Source organism: Coregonus lavaretus, assembly GCF_964263955.1.
Source record: "Coregonus lavaretus genome assembly, chromosome: 22".
Taxonomy (NCBI): domain Eukaryota; kingdom Metazoa; phylum Chordata; class Actinopteri; order Salmoniformes; family Salmonidae; genus Coregonus; species Coregonus lavaretus.
The window spans coordinates 44,149,628-44,173,893 of record NC_140009.1 but is presented as its reverse complement, the minus strand read 5'-3'; the positions used below and the strand labels follow the sequence as shown (position 1 = coordinate 44,173,893).

Genomic DNA, 24,266 nt, shown 5'->3' with positions numbered 1-24,266 from the left:
GCTAGACTGCAAGGTCACTTCCTGAAGTAGCTCAAACTGTGTTATCAAAGATTATATATTATATTGACAAGATAGCCAAGTGACCGCTCTAACTATGGAAATACATGTCCTCAATGAGTGAAGGCAAGTGAGATCAGGTGGGACCACTCTAGCCAATGAGAGGGCAGATGCGCGTGTGAACAACAGGCACAACAAATTCATTTTTTTCAAAGTTGCCGGAATGCCATGTGAATCCACTTATATCACTACATTTGTAACAGAATAAACATTACGGAACTTCTATTCGATCAAATAAGACTCACGTAATTCAACACTCTCTCATAGACCTCCATACAAATAAAGAGCTGGTCTCAAGCGGACAGGTTTTCGGTGGAGTAAATCCTCTCGCTTCGCCTCTTCCTCTCTGATGTTATGTATCCATTAGACGTCATCTTAATCTACTTTTTTTGGCTTGGTGGTGAGATATTATGTAGCTAAAAAGGTAATGTGTCAGCCTATTAATTATGAAAATATAAATAAAATCACTATTACTAGGCAATTCAAAATCAAATTCACTATAATGGTAGGCTAACTGAGTATGCCGCGCTGCTCAATCAATGAACCAACAGCATCGCCTAGGCCTATAAGTTCTCTCCCAGACTCATGAATAGAACGTTTGGAGCGTAGCATAAGGTAACCAGTCCATACAGGTTGCATAATAACAGTCCACACTCAAAGGCGACTGCTAGAATTTGTTTAATTTTGGAGTATAGCCTAGACCAATTATCTTAAAATATAATTTCATGTTTTCTGCCATGCGTAGGCTATGTATTGTATAACGCCACTATAATTATTTTAATTCCATATTTTTGTAATATTTTTTTCAGGCTTCGGCTCATATATAGGCCTATGCGTATGCATAAACTCTAATATGCATATAGTGTTTTGAATTAATCATCACCTTAGAAAGCAGTCCATTTTGTTGTCTTAGGCTTTGAAACAACATCCACAAGGACCATGTTTTCCACTCAGTTTCAACCTGTTGTTGAACTTCTTTCTTCAAATTGATCAATCACAGTGAGGTGAGTTTTAAAAGCATGATGCTGTTTTGATGATAAATGTTTGATGTGATTTTCGATTGCATTTGCAATGATGTCAGAGTGGTTAGAGGGACAACAGAGCACGGAGTACCAGGTCATTAATGACCAGATGGTCGTTAGTGAGTTGGGTACTACCAACGCATGTCCAGAGTGCATAAAAGGAGATTACCATGACTCAACGGTCACGTGGATTTTGACTGCGGTCATGACTCATGACTGCCAGTGTGGCGGTAATACGGTCACCGCAACAGCCCTATGTACACCCACAGTGGATTTATTTAACGGTTGTCTAGGACCCAAATACACTATACAATAGTACAACAAATACAGTAGAAGAAATGACAAAAACAGACAGTATGAATCAGGACAATTTACCTACCAGCCAGACAATGACAGTGTTATGGCCCATTTGGGCGGCAGCATGCAGAGGTGTCATCCCGTCATTGGCTCTGATGCTCGGCTCCGCCCCGCAGTCCTTCACCAGGTATTGGACGACCTCCAGGTGACCCTCCTGGCAGGCCAGGTAGAGGGGTGTGGCACCATTCTTTGTTTGGGAATTGACAACGCTAAAAGAGGATTAACAGACCTGTATTCAACTTTATTGAATGAATTACCATGTAAATTACATTGTGAATCTTGGGCAACATACCTACTTTGGGTGAGACAAGAAGAATGTATAAACATGTATCCGGTTGCCTACACTTGGGCAGTAATGCTATTCTAGTTTTTTTTTTTGAATACCCAAACTAATCTAAATCACTGACAGGTCAACAATAACTTCATAACACCCTCGGAATGAGCTTGGTCCAAGTTGCAACACTAAGTAGCCTTTCCATGAGGCTCCAGTCCAAATCACCATGACTGGGGGAGGTATTCTGATTAGCAGATTGAGCCAACTCCACCCCCTAGAGCCAAACGCCGCCCTCCCTGTTCTCCCCGTTCCCCAAAGGCCAACGGGGTAGTGCAGAATCATTTGTCCCTCCTCCCCTGGGAAAGACCATCCAATGACAATGCCCACACTTGCGGGAGGTCAAGGAGTGAACAAGTGCTTCCCCTCTAAATCCCATAAGGCCTTGCTTTATTTGGACACTGACTGACAAGCAGGCAATGAGTCCCCTAAGAGGTTTACCGTCCCGCTGGTTCTGCTCCTCACTAACCCGGGGTTAACCAGGCAGCAGTGTGGTGACAGGCCAGAAATGGAGGGAGGGAGGAGGGACAGGGAGAGTGGGTAAGAAGGGGAGGGGTAAAGGAGGGGTGTCTCCCCTCAAACCAAACAACTCCACCCCGTTTCACCTCACCGAACAGAGACAGCATAGTTAGAACCCAAGCCAACAACTTACTCAACCGAGTCAAGGTTCCTACTAATATATATGACAATGTAGGCATTTCCTGGATCCAAAACGTAACACCTTATGCTCCTTTGTTTTGTGTCTAAAAAACGTGACAAAACCCCAAACAGTAGGTGTGACCAACAGGGCATCCTTGGGGTGCAATTGGGGTGATGTTCCAGGTCAAAACAAGCACCCCTTAAATATTTCACCACAGGAAAGGGAGCTAATCTGCAGTTCTGTCATCAGGAAGTGGGCCGACGGCTGCATTATTCAGGAGTGTAACTAAAGTGGGACGGAGCTCTCCTGCATCCTGGGGTCTGGAGAGGGAGAACATCATATGTTCATGGAAAGGGGCTGACACTTATTTGCTAACATTCACGCAACCCCCCCTCAAATACTACTGGATAGAAATTGCACCAAGATGTCTATGTGCTCTTATGAGATGCCTCATGACAAGGGGGACTACTGAGTTCTAGCCCCTACAGACTCCTATAAAGGAAGTGCTTTTGGAGTACAGGTGTGGATTTCAACAAAGGGCTTGTCCTTGTGCAAGGGTAGAAATACAAAGTGCGACAACAGATTATACCCCGTCCCACAAAAACGCACACACCCAACAAAAACAACTTTTTTCAAGCTGTCATGTTTGTATGCAATTACTCAACTTGAAATTGCCTCCACTATTACTAGATGTACAGTGTACAAGACACACCCTTCTCCCATGTTAAGTGTTAAGGCCAATCTTATCATTATTTCTCACACACCAGGTTGATCTGTGCGAGAAAGATTGCTTTATATATTTTCATGCTAATGAAAAAAATCACTTACATTTTTGACAGTCAATTATTTAGGTGCTACTATTTCGGTTTTCTAGCTTGCTGTGGCCTGCACCCTCAGTCTCAACAGGTACAGTTGCGGCCAAATATATTCACACCTGTGTACTTTTCGTAAATCATTCCCTATTTCTTCTCAAATAAGATGAATAAAAAATAAAATAAAACTTTGTCTTCACACTTTGTTAATTGATTTTCAACATATCAGAACCAATCTTATTTTTGTAACCTTAAGTTTCTATTTTTTTTGGAATGGACAACATTATTGGCACCCTGGAGTTAGTATTTGTATTTATTAAGGATCCCCATTACAATTCCTGGGGTCCAGCAACATTAAGGCAGTTACATACAATTTAAAATATGACATGACATTACATTTCATAAAACCTTTTACAACACAGGCCACTACTCTACTATCACAAATCCATGTGTACGTGTGTGTAGAGTGCGTGTCTTATGTGTATCTGTAAGCGTGTCTGTGGCTGTGTGCCTCTCTTCATATTCCCCGCTGTTCAATAAGGTGTATTTTTATCCGTTTTTTAAATCTGATTCTGCTTGCATCAGTTACCTGATGTGGAATAGAGTTCCATGTAGACATGGCTCTACGTAGTACTGTGCGCCTCCCACAGTCTGTTCTGGACTGGGGATTGTGAAGAGACCTCTGGTGGCATGTCTTGTGGGGTATGCATGGGTGTCCGAGCTGTGTGCTAGTATTTTAAAAACAGACAGCTCAGTGCATTCAGCATGTCAACAGTTCTTACAAAAATAGGTAGTGATTAAGTCAATCTCTCCTCTACTTTGAGCCATGAGATATTTCATGTCAGCTCTTTGTTTACATTTAAGGGCCAGCTGTGCTGCCCTGTTCTGAGCCAATTGTAATTTTTCGAGGTCCCTCTTTTTGGCACCTGACCACACGACTGAACAGTAGTCCAGGTGCGACAAAACTAGGGCCTGTAGGACCTGCCTTGTTGATAGTGTTGTTAAAAAGGCAGAGAAGAGCTTTATTATGGACAGACTTCTCCCCATCTTAGCTACTGCTGTATCAACATGTTTTAACCATGTCAGTTTTACAATCCAGGAGTACTCCAAGCAGATTAGTCACCTCAACTTGCTAAATTTCCACATTATTTATTACAAGATTTAGTTGAGGTTTAGTGAATTATTTGTCCCAAATACAATGCTTTTAGTTTTTGAAATATTTAGAACTAACTTATTCCTTGCCACCCATTCTGAAACTGCAGCTCTTTGGTTAAGGGTTGCAGTGATTTCACTCGCTGTAGTAGCTGACGTGTATAGTGTTGAGTCATCCGCATACATAGACACACTGGCTTTGGCATGTCATTAGTAAAGATATAGAAAAAAAAAAGGTTCTTGACAACTGCCCTGGGGAATTCCTGATTCTACCTGGATTATGTTGGAGAGGCTTCCATTAAAAAACACCCTCTGTGTTCTGTTAAACAGGTAACTCTTTATCCACAATATAGCAGGGGGTGTAAAGCCATAACACATATGTTTTTCCAGCAGCAGACAATGATCGATAATGTCAAAAGCCGCACTGAAGTCTAACAAAACAGCTCCCACAATCTTTTATGATCAATTTCTCTCAACCAATCAGTAATTTGTGAAAGTGCCATGCTTGGTTAATGTCCTTCCCTATAAGTGTGCTGAAAGTCTATTGTATAGCATTGTATCTGGTCCAAAAGTTTACTAAGAGTTGGTAACAGGCTGATTGGTTGGCTATTTGAGCAAGTAAAAGGGGTCTTTACTATTCTTGGGTAGCGGAATTACTTTTGCTTCCCTCCAGGCCTGAGGGCACACGCTTTCTAGTATCAAATCAAATTGTATGTCACATGCGCCGAATACAACAGGTGTAGACCTTACAGTGAAATGCTTACTTACAAGCCCTTAACCAACAATGCAGTTAAGAAAGAATACCCCCCCAAAAAATCAAAAAGATATAATATAAAATACGAATTAAAAGTTACAAATAATTAAAGAACAGCAGTAAAAATAACAATAGCGAGGTTATATAAACTGCTCAAAAAAAATAAGGGAACGCTAAAATAACACATCCTAGATCTGAATGAATGAAATAATCTTATTAAATACTTTTTTCTTTACATAGTTGAATGTGCTGACAACAAAATCACACAAAAGTTATCAATGGAAATCAAATTTATCAACCCATGGAGGTCTGGATTTGGAGTCACCCTCAAAATTAAGGTGGAAAACCACACTACAGGCTGATCCAACTGATGTAATGTCCTTAAAACAAGTCAAAATGAGGCTCAGTAGTGTGTGTGGCCTCCACGTGCCTGTATGACCTCCCTACAACGCCTGGGCATGCTCCTGATAAGGTGGCGGATGGTCTCCTGAGGGATCTCCTCCCAGACCTGGACTAAAGCATCCGCCAACTCCTGGACAGTCTGTGGTGCAACGTGGCGTTGGTGGATGGAGCGAGACATGATGTCCCAGATGTGCTCAATTGGATTCAGGTCTGGGGAACGGGCGGGCCAGTCCATAGCATCAATGCCTTCCTCTTGCAGGAACTGCTGACACACTCCAGCCACATGAGGTCTAGCATTGTCTTGCATTAGGAGGAACCCAGGGCCAACCGCACCAGCATATGGTCTCACAAGGGGTCTGAGGATCTCATCTCGGTACCTAATGGCAGTCAGGCTACCTCAGGCGAGCACATGGAGGGCTGTGCGGCCCCCCAAATAAATGCCACCCCACACCATGACTGACCCACCGCCAAACCGGTCATGCTGGAGGATGTTGCAGGCAGCAGAACGTTCTCCACGGCGTCTCCAGACTCTGTCACGTCTGTCACGTGCTCAGTGTGAACCTGCTTTGATCTGTGAAGAGCACAGGGCGCCAGTGGCGAATTTACCAATCTTGGTGTGCTCTGGCAAATGCCAAATGTCCTGCACGGTGTTGGGCTGTAAGCACAAACCCCACCTGTGGACGTCGGGCCCTCATACCACCCTCATGGAGTCTGTTTCTGACCATTTGAGCAGACACATGCACATTTGTGGCCTGCTGGAGGTCATTTTGCAGGGCTCTGGCAGTGCTCCTCCTGCTCCTCCTTGCACAAAGGCGGAGGTAGCAGTCCTGCTGCTGGGTTGTTGCCCTCCTACGGCCTCCTCCACATCTCCTGATGTAGCGCCTCCATGCTCTGGACACTACGCTGAAAGACACAGCAAACCTTCTTGCCACAGCTCGCATTGATGTGCCATCCTGGATGAGCTGCACTACCTGAGCCACTTGTGTGGGTTGTAGACTCCGTCTCATGCTACCACTAGAGTGAAAGCACCGCCAGCATTCAAAAGTGACCAAAACATCAGCCAGGAAGCATAGGAACTGAGAAGTGGTCTGTGGTCACCACCTGCAAAACCAGTCCTTTATTGGGGGTGTCTTGCTAATTGCCTATAATTTCCACCTGTTGTCTATTCCATTTGCACAACAGCATGTGACATTTATTGTCAATCAGTGTTGCTTCCTAAGAGGACAGTTTGATTTCACAGAAGTGTGATTGACTTGGAGTTACATTGTGTTGTTTAAGTGTTCCCTTTATTTTTTTGAGCAGTGTACATGAGGTACCGGTACAGAGTCAATGTGCGGGGGAACCGGTTAGTCGAGGTAATGGAGGTAATATGTACAGTTGAAGTCAGAAGTTTACATACACTTGGTTGGAGTCATTAAAACTCGTTTTTCAACCACTCCACAATTGTCTTGTTAACAAACTATAGTTTTGGCATGTCGGTTAGGACATCTACTTTGTGCATGACACGTAATTTTTCCAAAAATTGTTTACAGACAGATTATTTCACTGTATCACAATTCCAGTGGGTCAGAAGTTTACATATACTTAGTTGACTGTGCCTTTAAACAGCTTGGACAATTCCAGAAAATGATGTTATGGCTTTACATCTCCTGCTATATTGTGGATAAAGAGTTACCTGTCTAACCTGTCTTACATACACTAAGTTGACTGTGCCGGAATATTCCAGAAAATGATGTCATGATAGGCTAATTGACATTATTTGAGTCAATTGGAGGTGTACCTGTGGATGTATTTCAAGGCCTACCTTCAAAGTCAGTGCCTCTTTGCTTGACATCATGGGAAAATCAAAAGAAAATCATCCAAGACCTCAGAAAAAGAATTGTAGACCTCCACAAGTCTGGTTCATCCTTGGGAGCAATTTCCAAACGCCTGAAGGTACCACGTTCATCTGTATAAACAATAGTACGCAAGTATAAACACCATGGGACGCAGCAGTCATACCGCTCAGGAAGGAGACGCGTTCTGTCTCCTAGAGATGAACGTACTTTGGTGTGAAAAGTGCAAATCAATCCCAGAACAACAGCAAAGGACCTTGTGAAGATGCTGGAGGAAACAGGTACAAAAGTATCTATATCCACCGTAAAACGAGTCCTATAATCGACATAACCTGAAAGGCCACTCAGCAAGGAAGAAGCCACTGCTCCAAAACCACCATAAAAAAGCCAGACTACGGTTTGCAACTGCACATGGGGACAAATATTGTACTTTTTGGACACATTTCCTCTGATCTGATTAAACAAAAATAGAACTGTTTGGCCATAATGACCATCGTTATGTTTGGAGGAAAAAGGGGGTGGCTTGCAAGCTGAAGAACACCATCCCGACAGTGAAGCGCGGGGGTGGCAGCATCATGCTGTGGGGGTGCTTTGCTGCAGGAGGGACTGTTGCACTTCACAAAATAGATGGCATCATGAGGAAGGAAAATTATGTGGATACATTGAAGCAACATCAAGACATCAGTCAGGAAGTTAAAGCTTGGTCGCAAATGGGTCTTCCAAAAATGGACAATGACCCCAAGCATACTGCCAAAGTTCTGGAAAAATGGCTTAAACTGAGTTTAAATGTATTTGGCTAAGGTGTAGGTAAACTTACGACTTCAACTGTACATGTAGGTAGAGTTATTAAAGTGACTATGCATAGATAATAAACAGAGTAGCAGCAGCGTAAAGGGGGGGGGGGGGGGGGGGGGGAGCAATGCAAATAGTCTGGGTAGCCATTTGATTAGATGTTCAGGAGTCCTATGGCTTGGGAGTAGAAGCAGTTTAGAAGCTTCTTGGACCTAGACTTGGCACTCCGGTACCGCTTGCCGTGCTCGTAGCAGAGAGAAGTCTATGACTAGGGTGGCCGAGCAGTTGCCATGACATGCAGTGATGCACCCAGTCAGGATGCTCTCTGGTACAGCTGAAGAACCTTTTGAGGATCTGAGGACCCATGCCAAATCTTTTCAGTCTCCTTAGGGGGAATAGGTTTTGTCTTGCCCTCTTCACGACTGTCTTGGTGTGCTTGGACCATGTTAGTTTGTTGGTGATGTGGACACCAAGGAACTTGAAGCTCTCAACCTGCTCCACTACAGCCCTGTCGATGAGAATGGGGGCGTGCTCGGTCCTCTTATTTTCCCTGTAGTCCACAAACATCTCCTTTGTCTTGATCACGTTGAGGGAGAGGTTGTTGTCCTGGCACCACACGGCCAGGTCTATGACCTCCTCCCTATAGGCTGTCTCGTCATTGTCGGTGATGTGGCCTACCGCTTTTGTGTCATCGGCAAACTTAATGATGGTGTTGGAGTCATGCCTGGACATGAAGTCATGAGTGAACAGGGAGTACAGGAGGGGACTGAGCACACACCCCTGAGGGGCAGGGTTGAGGCTCAGCGTGGCGGATGTGTTATTACCTACCCTTACCACCTGGGGGCGGTGGCCCGTCAGGAAGTCCATGATCCAGTTGCAGAGGGAGGTGTTTAGTCCCAGGGTCCTTAGCTTAGTGATTGAAGATATGGCAAATAGGAGGCAAATATATCGTCCGCTATTATCCTCAGTAATTTTCCATTCAAATTGTCAGACCCCTGTGGCTTGCCATTGTTGATAGACAATACTTTTTTCACCTCTTCCACACTAACTTTACGCAATTCAAAATTATAAATGCTTGTCTATCATAATTTTTAATCAGTTATACTTGGATGTGTAGTGACAGCATTTGTTGCTGGCATGTCATGCCTAAGGTTGCTAGTCTTGCCAATGAACAAATTATCACTGGGTTTTGTGATGAATGAGCCATCTGATTGAATGAATGATGGAGCAGAGTTTGCCTTTTTGCCCAAAATGTAATTTAAAGGTGCTCCAAAGCTTTTTACTATCATTCTTTATATCATTTATCTTTGTTTCATAGTATAGTTTATTTTTATTCAGTTTAGTCACATGATTTCTCAATTTGCAGTACGTTTGCCATTCCTTTTGCCTCATCCCGCTCAACCATACAATTTATCATCAATCCACGGGGATTTAACTGTTTTTACAGTTATTTTTTTAATGGGTGTATGCTTATTAGTAACTTGAGTAAGCAATTTCATAAAATGTGTCAAGTGCAGTGTCTGGTTGCTCCTCATTACACACCACAGACCAACAAATATTATTTACATCAACAACACAGGAATCACTACAAAATGTATTGTATGACCTCTTATACACTATATTAGGCCCAGCCTTTGGAACTTTGGTTTTCCTAGATATGGCTACTATATTGTGATCACTACATTCTATGGATTTGGATACTGATTTGAAGCAAATTTCTGCAGCATTAGCAAAGATGTGATCAATACATGTTGATTTCATTCCTGTGCCTTTTGTAACTATCCTGGTAGGTTGACTGATAACCTGAATCATGTTGCAGGCACTGGTTACAGTTTGAAGCTTTTTCTTGAGTGGTCAGCTTGATGAAAGCCAGTCAATATTTAAAAATCACCCAAAAAACATACCTCTGTTGATAAAGTATTTCACACGTTATCCAGATACTGACTTTTAGCACTTAGTGGTCTATAGCAGCTTCCCACAATAATGGGCTTTAGGTGAGGCAGATGAACCTGTAGTCATATTACTTCAACAGTATTTAACATGAGATCCTCACTAAGCTTTACAGGAATGTGGTTCTGAATATAAACCGCAACACCTCCACCATTGGCATTTCGGCCTTTTCTGTAGATGTTATGACCATGTATTGCTACCACTGTATCAAAAGGTATCTAAGTGAGTTTCAGAGATAGTCAGAATGTGAATGTCATCTGTTACTAGCAAGTTATTGATTTCATGAACCTTGTTTCTTAAGCTACATATGTTAACGTGGGCTATTTTTAGCACTTTTCTGGGATGCTTGATTGTTTTCATGTTAATTTATGTTAGTGCAGGGTGAGCTGCACACAGTGGACTTCCTACTTGGGCACACGGCCTCAGTGCTAACAGTATAACGCTGGTTCATAGGCACATGATTAATGCATACAATAGCTGTAGGATCAGCAGAGGCATTCAGGGCAGTTAGAGGGACATCAATTAGGTTACTTACATTGTGTCTACCAACACCCCTGGTATAATGTACATTTGCTGAAGCATTTTGACAACTCAGCGACACAATGCTAGGGATTAACTGAGATTGGGTCATTGATAAGTCATTGTCTCAACGCAGCCATATAATGCTGTGAAAGGATCCAGGAACCCAAAATATAGTCGGGTGGATCCCATCCTCCTAGTATTTGATTGCACAGCCTTTGGCCAAGATAAGTGCCAACAAACGCTTCTTGTAGCAATCAATGAGCTTGCTGCAATGTTCTTCTTGCAATTTGGACCAGTCTTCAGCAGTAAACTGCTCTAATTCAATGTTTGAGGGGTGCCCTCCACCAACTGCTGTTTTCAGCTCTCGCCATAGGTTATGGATGTGACTCAGATCTGGACTCTTCACTGGCCACTGCAGAACAATCCAGCATTTTGGGGTTGTTGTCCTACTGGCGCAGTGGTCTAAGGCACTGCATTGCAGTGCTAGCTGTGCCATTAGAGATCCTGGTTTGAATCCAGGCCCTGTCGTAGCCGGCCGCGACAGGGAGACCCATGGGGCGGCGCACAATTGGTCCAGGGTAGGGGAGGGAATGGCCGGCAGGGATGTACCTCAGTTGGTAGAGCATGGCGTTTGCAATGCCAGGGTTGTGGGTTCGATTCCCACGGGGGGCCAGTATGAAAAAAATATTATAATATATAAAAAATACAATAAAATAAAATCATGTATGCACTCACTAACTGTAGTCGCTCTGGATAAGAGTGTCTGCTAAATGATGTAAATGTAATGGAAGACCCACAACCTTCAGAGACACAGTGTTTGGACACTGGGTTGTAAATTGCACTCCAAAACACCTTAATAATCTGCTTATTTCATTAAGTCTTGCACACATGCCAAGGCTCCCAGTACCAGATGCAGCAAAGCAACCCCCCAGCATAATCGAACCTCCCCCATAATTGATTGTAGGGATGGTGTTCTTTTCTTTGAACACTTCATTTGGGCATTGGTAAACATAGGAAGATCCCACTGCTGAAGGAGACACAAATAAAGCCTGATTGAACTTCTCAAAAACCCACCAACAGTAAAAATCCTAAATCTTGGGGGAAATGTTCTTTGGCAATACAGATTAGCGGTGTGTTTACTGACAACCAAATTTAGCATTCCATTTTTAAAAAAGATCCTCCGCCTACAATCAAAGATTGCTGGATTGTTCTGGAGTGGCCAGTGAAGAGTCCAGATCTGAGTCACATCCATAACCTATGGAGAGAGCTGAAAACAGCAGTTGGTTTGATAAAGTTGTGGTGTTGGTTTGCTGCCTCTGGTAGTGGGGGGGGGGGGGGGGCTTGAACATGCACAAGGCATGAAATCAGCAGATTATCAGGTGTTTTGCTGTCCAATGTTCAACCCAGTGTCTAAAAATGGGGCTCCATTGAAGGTTGTGGGCCTTCGAGCAGGACAACGACCCCAAACACACATCAAAAAGCACCCAGGAAGGGTTAAAAAAGATGCTGGTTCAGTTCTGGAGTGGACAGCAAAGAGTCTAGGTCTGAATCAGATCCAAAATCTGTTGAGATCTGAAAGCAGCAGTTGGTGGAGGGCACCCCTCAAATATTGAAGAATTAGAGCATTTTGCTGCTGAGAAGTGGGACAAATTGTCAGTAGAAAGGTGCATCAAGCTCATTGATGGCTACACAAGGCATTTGTCTGTAAGTTATCTTGGCCAAAGGCTGTGCAACCAAGTACTAGCTCCAGAACGCCAATAATTTTGTCCATATTTTTCAGTTAAAATTGTAAACAAAAATTGGTTCTGTAATGTTGAAAATCCAATAACAACGTGTGGTGACCAAAAGTTTTCAATTTCACCTTATTTTAGAAGAAATTGGGAATTATTTAAGAAAAGTGCAAGGGTGCCAATATCTTTGGCCGAAACTATATATTACATTTGAGTCATTTAGCAGACAATCTTATCCAGAGCCATTGAAAAGGTATTGATAAACATCAATAGTGGTTTACCGACTTGCATAAACCCAGACACAGCAATACATTGCTAGACTCAACAACATATGTTAGAAAGTTGAAGTTCTAATAAAAAAAAGAGCTTCTGCCCTTTAATGTATGCCTTCTTTGAGCCGAACAATGACCCTTACACAGTTCAGCTAAATACCCAATCGACTAGAATTGGCTATACCGAAAATATAGCTTGGAAACGGGACGTGGGAAAAGTGGGAGCGCATTAGGTTAATCCAAATCCTACACTTTAGACCCAGAGAGAGCGAGAGACGCTGTTGAAAGTTCACCCACTGTTGCTTGGGCATTTAGAAAGTCTAAGGTTTATTTTATGGCCCTCAGTCGGCAGCAGTCGCTATGCCTCCCTTGACCCCATGCTGCAATTAAGCTCTGGCAAAGCTCTTAATCTGCGCTAATTAATTGTGTAACATGTTCACTCTCTTTCTCTGTGTGTCTGGGCGACCATCTCGCAGGAGGTTTATTGCCAGTTTGCCCACTGTCTTTTATGTTCCAGTAGAACTATCAGCAGAGACACATCCTGTTAGCTTTGTGAAAAGACAGGATGACAGTGGAGGACAAATTCACCGATTCAGCCCTTTGAGCCCCATAAATTTGGTGGCCATTGTTTAGGAACTTAATCTGCATTGGTCCTGCATCCTTATCTCCATTCTGTACCACAAAAGACAGACAAACATAGCCTAATGAGCAGCACATTGCTGATAGTCATGAGAGAAAAAGTGATAGTTACATATAGAGATTATTTTGGACTATATTTTAAATCGATATTTTAACCAAGTGTCGATTTAAAAAAAAAAAAAGAAAAGACTCCCGTATTTTTTTATCCTATTTTATTTTTCAATAGTGAGCCAATATATTTTCACCACTTTTATTTCCATGACTGATCAAAACTCATTTTCTCAGGCCTCCTGAGTGGCGCAGTGGTCTAAGGCACTGCACCGCAGTGCTTGAGGTGTCACTACAGACCCAGGTTCGATCCCAGGCTGTGTCACAGCCGGCTGTGACCGGGAGACCCATGAGGTGGCGCACAATTGGCCCAGCGTCGTCCGGGTTAGGGGAGGGTTTGGCCGGCCTGGACTTCCTTGTCCCATCGCGGTCTAGCGACTCCTTGTGGCGACCACGCCATCTGGACAGTGTTTCCTCTGACACATTGGTGTGGCTGGCTTCCGGGTTAAGCGAGCAGTGTGTCAAGAAGCAGTGCATATTGGCAGAGTCGTGTTTCGGAGGACACATGGCTCTTGAACTTCACCTCTCGAGTCCGTAGGCGAGTTGCAGCGATGGGACAAGACTAACTACCAATTGGATATCACTAAAAAGGGGTAATTTTTATTTATTTATTTATTTTTTATCTCAAGCTCCTTCTTGTCTCTCTGCAGCAGACATACTGTATAGTGAGCAATATGTTTGGAACATCGAATCGTAATACATATCGTATCGGCACCTAACATGCTGACCAGACTGCCTGCGTTTCGTGCGTGAGCATTGCAAAATAACATTTACACATACATGTTATTCAACCATTTCATCCAAACTGCTCACGCACATCAACCACAATCTGTGTAGCCAAGCGCTAAAATAGAACTTGGTTCTGACATTTCACATTTGTACCAGTTTCCACCAGCATCTTCACAAGGTCCTTTGCTGTTGTTCTGGGATTGATTTGCACTTTTCGCACCAAAGTACATTCATCTCTAGGAGACAGCTTAGTGTATGTAAACTTCTGACCCACTGGAATTGTGATAGTGAATTATAAGTGAAATAATCTGTCTGTAAAGAAAGAATTACTTGTGTCATGCACAAAGTAGATGTCCTAACCGACTTGCCAAAACTATACTTTGTTAACAAGAAATGTGTGGAGTGGATGGAAAAACAAGTTAATGACTCCAACCTAAGTGTATGTTAACTTCCAACTTCAACTGTAGATACAATAGTAAAAACAGATAAACAGTTCTACAACTGAACAAAGTGCCTACCCTGCCTGACTGAGTGATATGGCTTATTTATTATTATAATTCAGGGCTCTACGCTGAAATGGGTTACAAGGAGTACATGATATGCTCTTAAGTAGAAATGTAGAAGCACACAAATAAATATAGGAGAAAAATTAAAGTATTTGAGTGTTTTAATAAAATTACTAAAGAGTTTATAAAAGTTTAGGCGTGATCCATGCTTAATCAAGCACAATGATTAGGTGAGAAATGTTCAGCTGTCCCTTTAAGGGACAGGAAGTTACCTTGGTAACTTGGGCACTTGCTTGTCTGTGATGAAAAAAATCTCCAACTGATGTCTTCCTAGCAGACGACAGTTGCAGAAAACTTAAACATTGAAAAACAATCTAGCGTGTGAACAAAACAATATAACTGGCCAAGAAACATAAGGACAAAGTCACACTTTAGTAGCCTTTCTTGTCAATTCAAACAACTTCTACATGTGCCCTTTAGATTTTTTTTTAACTGTTCCCAAATGCTCTGTGTGACCAGCTGCCCATGTGGCTGGTGAAATAGACGTTCTTACCCACCAATGACAATCTCCCCGCATTTTGCATGTGGCAGGTGCTAATTTCCAACCCTGGAGCTAAGCACAGGCAAAATCCTAGAGGAAAACCTGGTTCAGTCTGCTTTCCAAGACACTGGGAGACAAATTCACCTTTCAGCAGGACAATACCGTAAAAATTCAATTAATAGCCTGGGCGTTTATTTGCTTAAAATCACTGAACAAAACAGGTGCTTAGAGACAGGCTTCTATTTGAGCCAGCCGTCTATTTCCTAAATTCACACAGCTTCTGCTCATTTGTTTAATTGCAGCATCATGCACCCATTATTTTAGAAGGGGCACAAAGTAATGTGATGATGGAGGGGTGGTTGGAGAATTTAGAATTTTTCCAAACACCTGAAACAGCTTTTTCCTACAATCTAGAGTCATAATCATTATGCCTAACTCTGTAAAAAATGTATTTTTTTTGCATAGGTTATCTAAGCATACTTCTTTACCGGTTACATTTTCATTTTAATGAGGGTGTCATTCTGACTGTTGTAAATCACACATCTCAATATACTGCACTAACATGCCTAGGATATTACATTCAAATTACAACACAGTACCATAACACACATCAATACAAGGAACATATCATGGCATCAAAATGTATACACAAAAATATTACCATAAAAAGTGCCAAATTACATTTAAACCAAGTAAGGAAATGCGAGTCTTATTCAGTACATTTAGTAATTGCTTGCTTCTCTAAATTATAGCAAACATGCCAGCAAGCATGCCAGCTAAGATAGTTAGACAAGCTGATCAAACTTGATTAATAACTTGCTACCAAAACCTTTCAGGCTATGAGGTTTGGGAACCTACAAGTGCCTTCAGAAAGTATTCATACCCCTTTACTTATTCCACAGTGTTGTGTTACAGCCTGAATTCAAAATGGATTAAATAGATTTTTTTCCCCTCACCCATCTACACACAATGCCCCATAATGACAAAGTGAAAAAAAAGTTTTGCAAATGTATTGAAAATGAAATACAGACATCTCATTTACATAACTATTCACACCCATGAGTCAATACCTTGTAGAAGCACCTTTGGCAGTGATTACAGCTGTGAGTCTTTCTGGGCAAGAATCTAAGAGCTTTCCACACCTGGATTGTGCAACATTTGCCCATTATTATTTTCAAAATTCTTCAAGCTCTGTAAAATAGGTTGTTGATCATTGCTAGACAACCATTTCTAGGTCTTGCCATACATTTTCAAGTAGGTTTAAGTCAAAGCTAACTCGGCCACTCAGGAACATTCACTGTCTTCTTGGTAAGCAACTCCAGTGTAGATTTGGCCTTTTGTTTTAGGTTATTGTCCTGCTGAAAGGTGAAATCATCACCTAGTGTCTGGTGGAAAACAGACTGAACCAGGTTTTCCTCTAGGATTCTGCCTGTGAGTCGCTCCATTCTGTTTCTTTTTTATTCTGAAAAACTCTCCAGTCCTTAACGATTACAAGCATACCCATAACATGATGCAGCCACCACTATGCTTGAAAATATGGAGAGTGGTACTCAGTAATGTGTTGTATTGGTTTTGCCCCAAACATAACACTTTGTATTCAGGACAAAAAGTGAATTGCTTTGCCACATTTTTGACAGTATTACTTTAGCGCCTTGTTGCAAACAGGATGCATGTTTTGAATATTTAAAATTCTGTACAGGCTTCCTTTTTTTCACTGTCAATTAGGTTAGTATTTTGGAGTTACTACAATGTTGTTGATACATCCTCAGTTTTCTCCTATCACAGCCATTAAACTCTGTAACTGTTTTAAAGTCACCATTGGCCTCATGGTGAAATCCCTGAGCGGTTTCCTTCCTCTCCAGCAAATAAGTTAGGAAGGACGCCTGTATCTTTGTAGTGACTGGGTGTATTGATACACCATCCAAAGTGTAATTATTAACTTCACCATGCTCAAAGGGATTTTCAATGTCTGCTTTTTTTATCTATCAACAGGTGCCCTTCTTTGCAAGGCATTGGAAAACCTCCCTGGTCTTTGTGGTTGAATCTTTGTTTGAAATTCACTGCTCGACTGAGGGACCTTACAGATAATTCTATGTTTATTTATTTATTTTTTATTTCACCTTTATTTAACCAGGTAAGCCAGTTGTGAACACGTTCTCATTTACAACTGCGACCTGGCCAAGATAAAGCAAAGCAGTGCGATAAAAACAACAGAGTTACATATGGGGTAAAAAACAAAGTCAAAAAATACAACTGAAAATATATATACAGTGTGTGCAAATGTAGCAAGTTATGGAGGTAAGGCAATAAATAGGCTATAGTGCAAAATAATTACAATTAGTATTAACACTGGAATGCTAGATGTGCAAGAGATTATGTGCAAATAGAGATACTGGGGTGCAAAAGAGCAAAATAAATAACAATATAGGGATGAGGTAGTTGGGTGGGCTAATTTCAGATGGGCTGTGTACAGGTGCAGTGATCGGTAAGGTGCTCTGACAACTGATGCTTAAAGTTAGTGAGGGAGATAAGTGTCTCCAGCTTCAGAGATTTTTGCAGTTCGTTCCAGTCATTGGCAGCACAGAACTGGAAGGAATGGCGGCCAAAGGAGGTGTTGGCTTTGGGAATGACCAGTGAGATATACCTGCTGGAGCGCAGACTACGGGTGGGTGCTGCTATGGTGACCAATGAGCTAAGATAAGGCGGGGATTTGCCTAGCAGTGATTTATAGATGGCCTGGAGCCAGTGGGTTTGACGACGAACATGTAGTGAGGACCAGCCAACAAGAGCGTACAGGTCACAGTGGTGGGTAGTGTATGGGGCTTTGGAGACAAAACGGATGGCACTGTGATAGACTACATCCAATTTGCTGAGTAGAGTGTTGGAGGCTATTTTATAAATGACATCGCCGAAGTCAAGGATCGGTAGGATAGTCAGTTTTACGAGGGCATGTTTGGCAGCATGAGTGAAGGAGGCTTTGTTGCGAAATAGGAAGCCGATTCTAGATTTAACTTTGGATTGGAGATTCTTAATGCGAGTCTGGAAGGAGAGTTTACAGTCTAACCAGACACCTAGGTATTTGTAGTTGTCCACATACTCTAGGTCAGACCCGTCGAGAGTGGTGATTCTAGTCGGTGGGCGGGTGCCAGCAGCGTTCGATTGAAGAGCATGCATTTAGTTTTACTAGTGTTTAAGAGCAGTTGGAGGCTACTGAAGGAGTGTTGTATGGCATTGAAGCTCGTTTGGAGGTTTGTTAACACAGTGTCCAATGAAGGGCCAGATGTATACAAAATGGTGTCGTCTGCGTAGAGGTGGATCTGAGAGTCACCAGCAGCAAGAGCGACATCATTGATAAACACGGAGATAAGAGTCGGCCCAAGAATTGAAACCTGTGGCACCCCCATAGAGACTGCCATAGGTCCAGACAACAGGCCCTCCGATTTGACACATTGAACTCTGAGAAGTAGTTGGTGAACCAGGCGAGGCAGTCATTTGAGAAACCAAGGCTATTTAGTCTGCCAATAAGAATGCAGTGGTTGACAGAGTCGAAAGCCTTGGCCAGGTCGATGAAGACGGCTGCACAGTACTGTCTATTATCGATCGCCGGTTATAACATCGTTTAGGACCTTGAGCGTGGCTGAAGTGCACCCATGACCAGCTCAGAAACCAGATTGCATAGCGGAGAAGGTACGGTGGGATTCGAAAATGGTCGGTGATCTGTTTGTTAACTTGGCTTTCAAATACTTTCGAAAGGCAGGGCAGAATGGATATAGGTCTGTAACAGTTTGGATCTAGAGTGTCACCCCCTTTGAAGAGGGGGATGACCGCGGTAGCTTTCCAATCTCTGGGGATCTCAGACGTTACGAAAGAGGTTGAACAGGCTAGTAATAGGGGTTGCGACAATTTCGGCGGCTAGTTTTAGAAAGGGTCCAGATTGTCTAGCCCAGCTGATTTGTAGGGGTCCAGATTTTGCAGCTCTTTCAGAACATCAGCTGTCTGAATTTGTGAAGGAGAAGCGGGGGGGGCATGGGCAAGTTTCAGCGGAGGGTGCAGAGTTGGTGGCTGGGGTAGTGGTAGCCAGGTGGAAAGCATGGCCAGCCGTAGCAAAATGCTTGTTGAAATTCTCGATTATTGTAGATTTATCGGTGGTGATAGTGTTTCCTAGCCTCAGTGCAGTGGGCAGCTGGAAGGAAGTGCTCTTATTCTCCATGTGTCCCAAAACTTTTTGGAGTTAGTGCTACAGGATGCAAATTTCTGTTTGAAAAAGTTAGCCTTTGCGTTCCTGACTGCTTGTGTATATTGGTTCCTAACTTCCCTAAAAAGTTGCATATCGCGGGGGCTATTTGATGCTAATGCAGTACGCCACAGGATGTTTTTGTGCTGGTCAAGGGCAGTCAAGTCTGAGGAGAACCAGGGGCTATATCTGTTCTTAGTTCTGTATTTTTTGAATGGGGCATGTTTATTTAAGATTTGAGAGGAAATTACTTTTAAAAGAACAACTGGGCATCCTCTACTGACGGAATGAGATCTATATCCATCCAGGATACCTGGGCCAGGTCAATGTCAATTAGGAAGGCCTGCTCGCTAAAGTGTTTTAGGGAGCGTTTGACAGTGATGAGGGGTGGTCGTTTGACCGCGGACCCGTTACGGACGCAGGCAATAAGGCAGTGATCGCTGAGATCCTGGTTGATGACAGCGGAGGTGTATTTAGAGGGTAAGTTAGTCAGGATGATATCTATGAGGGTACCCATGTTTACAGATTTAGGGTTGTACCTGGTAGGTTCGTTGATAATTTGTGTGAGATTGAGGGCATCTAGTTTAGATTGTAGGATGGCCGGGGTGTTAAGCATATCCCAATTTAGGTCACCAAGCAATACGAACTCTGAGGATAGATGGGGGCCAATCAATTCACATATGGTGTCCAGGGCACAGCTGGGGGCTGAGGGGGGTCTGTAGCAAGCGGCAACAGTGAGAGACTTATTTCTGGAAAGGTGGATTTTTAGAAGTAGAAGCTCACGGTTTGGGCACAGACCTGGATAGTATGATAGAGCTCTGCAGGCTCTCTCTACAGTAGATTGCAACTCCACCCCCTTTGGCAGTTCTATCTAGACGGAAATTGTTATAGTTGGGGATGGACATTTCTGAATTTTTGGTGGCCTTCCTAAGCCAGGATTCAGACACTGCTAGAACATCAGGGTTGGCGGAGTGTGCTAACGTATGTGGGTACAGAGATGAGGTAGTCATTCAAAAATCATGTTAAACCCTTTTATTGCACACAGAGTGAGTCCATGCAACTTATGTGACTTGTTCAGCACATTTTTACTCCTTTATTTTATTTAACAGCTTCTACCCCCCAAAGCCATAAGACTCCTGAACAGCTAATCATGGCTACCTGGACTATTTGCATCCCCCCCCCCTCTTTTACGCTGCTGCTACTCTGTTTATTATTTATGCATATTCACTAACTCTACCCACATGTACATATTACCGCAATTAACTGGCACATTGACTCTGTACCGGTACCCCCTGTATATAGCCTCCCTACTGTCATTTTATTTTACTGCTGCTCTTTAATTATTTGCTTCTTTCCATTTTTTACTTATCTATTTTTTTAACTTAACACTTTATTTTATTTTCTTAAACTGCATTGTTGGTTAAGGGCTTGTAAGTAAGCATTTCACTGTAAGGTCTACACCTGTTGTATTTGGCGCGTGTGGCAAATACAATTTGATTTAGGCTTGCCATAACAAAAGGGGTTGAATACTTATTGACTCTAGAAATTTCAGCTTTTCATTTTTCATTAATATATATAATTTTAATTGAAAAACATAATTCTACTTTGACATTATGAAGTATTGTGTGTAGGCCAGAGACATAAAATATATATACAAATCGAAATGTAATGCATTTTAAATTCAGGCTGTAACGCAACACAATGTAGAAATGTGAAGGGGTGTGACTACTTTCTGAAGGCACTGTATCTGGCTGGCGAGCTAAAGCCAACTTCATAAAATTGCTAGGTGGCTAGTATTACAGAGAAACAAAACATTTGTTTTATTTATCAAGAAGCACTCAATAATGGCCCTCTGTAGCTCAGCTGGTAGAGCACGGCGCTTGTAACGCCAAGGTAGTGGGTTCGATCCCCGGGACCACCCATACACAAAAAAATAATAATAATAATAATAATAATAATAATAATAATATGCACGCATGACTGTAAGTCACTTTGGATAAAAGCGTCTGCTAAATGGCATATGAATTAATATTAATTGATCAGTGTGCCCCCTCCACAAAATACAGCTGACAGATCTTTTTTTATAAATAATGATAAAACGTGGGCTTAAAAATGAAGTTTCATTAATTTTTTCATCAGAAAAGTAGAAAAATAGGGCGAATCTGAGGGGGCACGTCCCCTTGTGCTCCTATGGGCATGACGCCTCTGGTCCAATTGCTTATCTCAAGGCCCAAACATTACACGGTTGTCTCTCTATGTTCTGCAAACATGCTCTTCATACATGACAGGCCTTCCCTTCTGCTATTTAATTGCTAATAACTCTGACACTAACACTGGTTGTAGTGGAACTGTGTGCTATTTCCAACCCTCTCCTTAATAACCACAATTTAACCGATGTTGACAGACAGCAGGTCTTTGATTGAATATCACACCCTGAGAGTGATTACTTTCCTAGTGATAGGGAGGGTTTAAGTTGGGCACTCAATGCTGCTTCTGCCTTGGCCTATGTCCATAACAATTGTAAGGCCATATGGCTCCATGTAGCACGGCTCCTCTGGTGCAACAGTGATTAACACCGACATTCATCTGGGGGTAATAACATTACACACAGACCTATCTCCCAATAAATGCCATACACAGAAATGAGATTCTACATTACAAAAAAACAGTGCACGATTGTCATGACAAATGTAGCTATGGGCAGGGGCCGTCCTACTTTATTCACAGATTTATTTATTTTTTTAAAGGGACAAAATCCATTCTTTAGTCCCTGGGGACAATTCAGCAAAAAATTGAGCAAATTTCATTTTGGTGTTCACACATTTTGGAAGTATTTCATTCTGGAGGTGTCTAGTTTACTCAATTGTTGCCAAAAATGCAAGGGTCAGATTCCCTGGCAACATCTTGCTCTCTAGAAAATCCCTTGTTAGCGTTGACAAAATACAAATTGCTAAATCAAAAAATACACTATGTGATATACACACACATACTGAGTGTACAAAACATTAAGATCACCTGCTCTTTCCATGACAGACTGGCCAGGTGAAAGCTATGGTGCCTTATTGATGTCACTTGTTAAATCCACTTAAAATCAGTGTAGATGAAGGGAAGGAGACAAGTTAAAGAAGGATTTTTAAGCCTTGAGACAATTGAGACATGGATTGTGTATGTGGATGCTCCTCAGAGGAAGAAGGGGAGCACCATCCTCAGTGAATTTAATAAAAATAGTAAAACATTTAAAGTTATTCTTTTTAGATAAAACTATACTAAAATATAATCACGTCACCAAATAATTGATTAAAACACACTATTTTGCTATGAAGGTCTACAGTAGCCTCAACCGCACTCTGTAGGGTAGTACCATGGTGTAGCCGGAGGACAGCTAGCTTCCGTCCTCCTCTGGGTACATTTACTTCAATACAAAACCTAGGAGTCTCATGGTTCTCACCCCCTTCCATGGACTTACACAGCAATTATGACAGGTTGGAGGACATCCTCCAACCTATCAGAGCTCTTGCAGCATGAACTGATGTTGTCCACCCAATCAAATGATCAGAGAATGAATCTAGTACTGAAACCATAAGCTACATCTAATTAGCACTGCAGCGCATAAAATGTGGTGAGTAGTTGACTCAAAGACAATAGTTGAACAGTTTTGAATAAATTAATTTATTCTAAAATGAAGGAGAAGCAAGAGAGATCGTTTCTTTTTCTTTTCTTACTTACTTAGCTAGCAAATGCAGCTAGCTAGTTTAGCCTACTCAAATGCCCTGCTCAAACAGAGAAATGCTATGTTAGCTAGCTGGCTATGACTATACAACACAACACTGGAACTCTTCCAATTCAAGGTAAGCTTTTGGTTTGACTAATTTATTGCCACCGGAGCCCAGCGGTTTAAGAGCTAAACTACGTACACTAACATTACTGCATGATTGTAGCGGGTTTACTAACGCGTTAGTTGTATTAGCTATGTTGACTATGACTTTAGCTAATATGGTGACAACGATGTAGCGGTTAGGAAAGTTTTTTTCCCACCTGGTCACATACAGCTGATGTGTTGTACATTGAAGTCCACAAGCGAAGGGAAAAGGTGAGAGGACGAGCGCGCATAGCTGTGAGAAGGAATACAACATGGCTGTTATGAGAGTGAAATGTGTTTACGCGTGATCAGGGGTGTATTCATTCCGCCGATTCTGTTGAAAAACGTTTCTTAAAACGGAAGCAAATGGAACAAAAATGGGGATAAACATACTTGAATTTGTCCAATAGAAACTCTTGTTTGCAACTGTCAGACTAATGATTACACCCTATATAAGATAGATGCAAGCAAGTGTGCAAGGTGGTATTGAATGTGTCACTGTCACCTCAAATTTCTCTCTCGACCTGTGCACCTACATTGTAAAACTTTCACTCATAGGCTAGGTTGTAGCAACCTCATGATGGGTATTAGGGGAAATTCGAGTATCATGTAGTAGCCTAAACCTACCACTGTTACATTGAACTGGGTGAATGGAATATGAATGACAATCTAATATGCTCTAATAGAAATAAGGCCATGCTCATAAAACAAATCAATTGTTCTCCCTCATCCTAAAATGCCACTGACAGATAGGATATACACGTATACAGTGCCTTGCAAAAGTATTCATCCCACATGGCGTTTTTACTATTTTGTTGCATTACAACTTGTAATGTAAATTCATTTTTATTTGGAATTCATGTAATGGACATCCACAAAACAAGTGAAATGAAAAAAATTACTTGTTATAAAAAATTCTAAAAAATAAATAACTGAAAAATGGTGCGTGCATATGTATTCACCCCCTTTGCTATGAAGCCCCTAAATAAGATCTGGTGTGACCAATTACCTTCAGAAGTCAC

The 24,266-nt window shown here is 42.1% G+C and overlaps 1 protein-coding gene across 1 annotated transcript in view; it reads right to left on the bottom strand.

The window, feature by feature from the left end:
- Positions 1-24,266, bottom strand: part of LOC311149395 (espin-like) — a gene marked incomplete at both ends in the record, with an annotated part of 121,377 nt that overhangs the window by 76,488 nt on the left and 20,623 nt on the right. Inside the window, one exon of the mRNA XM_084186573.1 lies at positions 1,459-1,645. Coding sequence (XP_084042699.1) covers positions 1,459-1,645 — 187 coding nt within the window. The remainder of the gene's footprint in view (positions 1-1,458; positions 1,646-24,266) is intronic.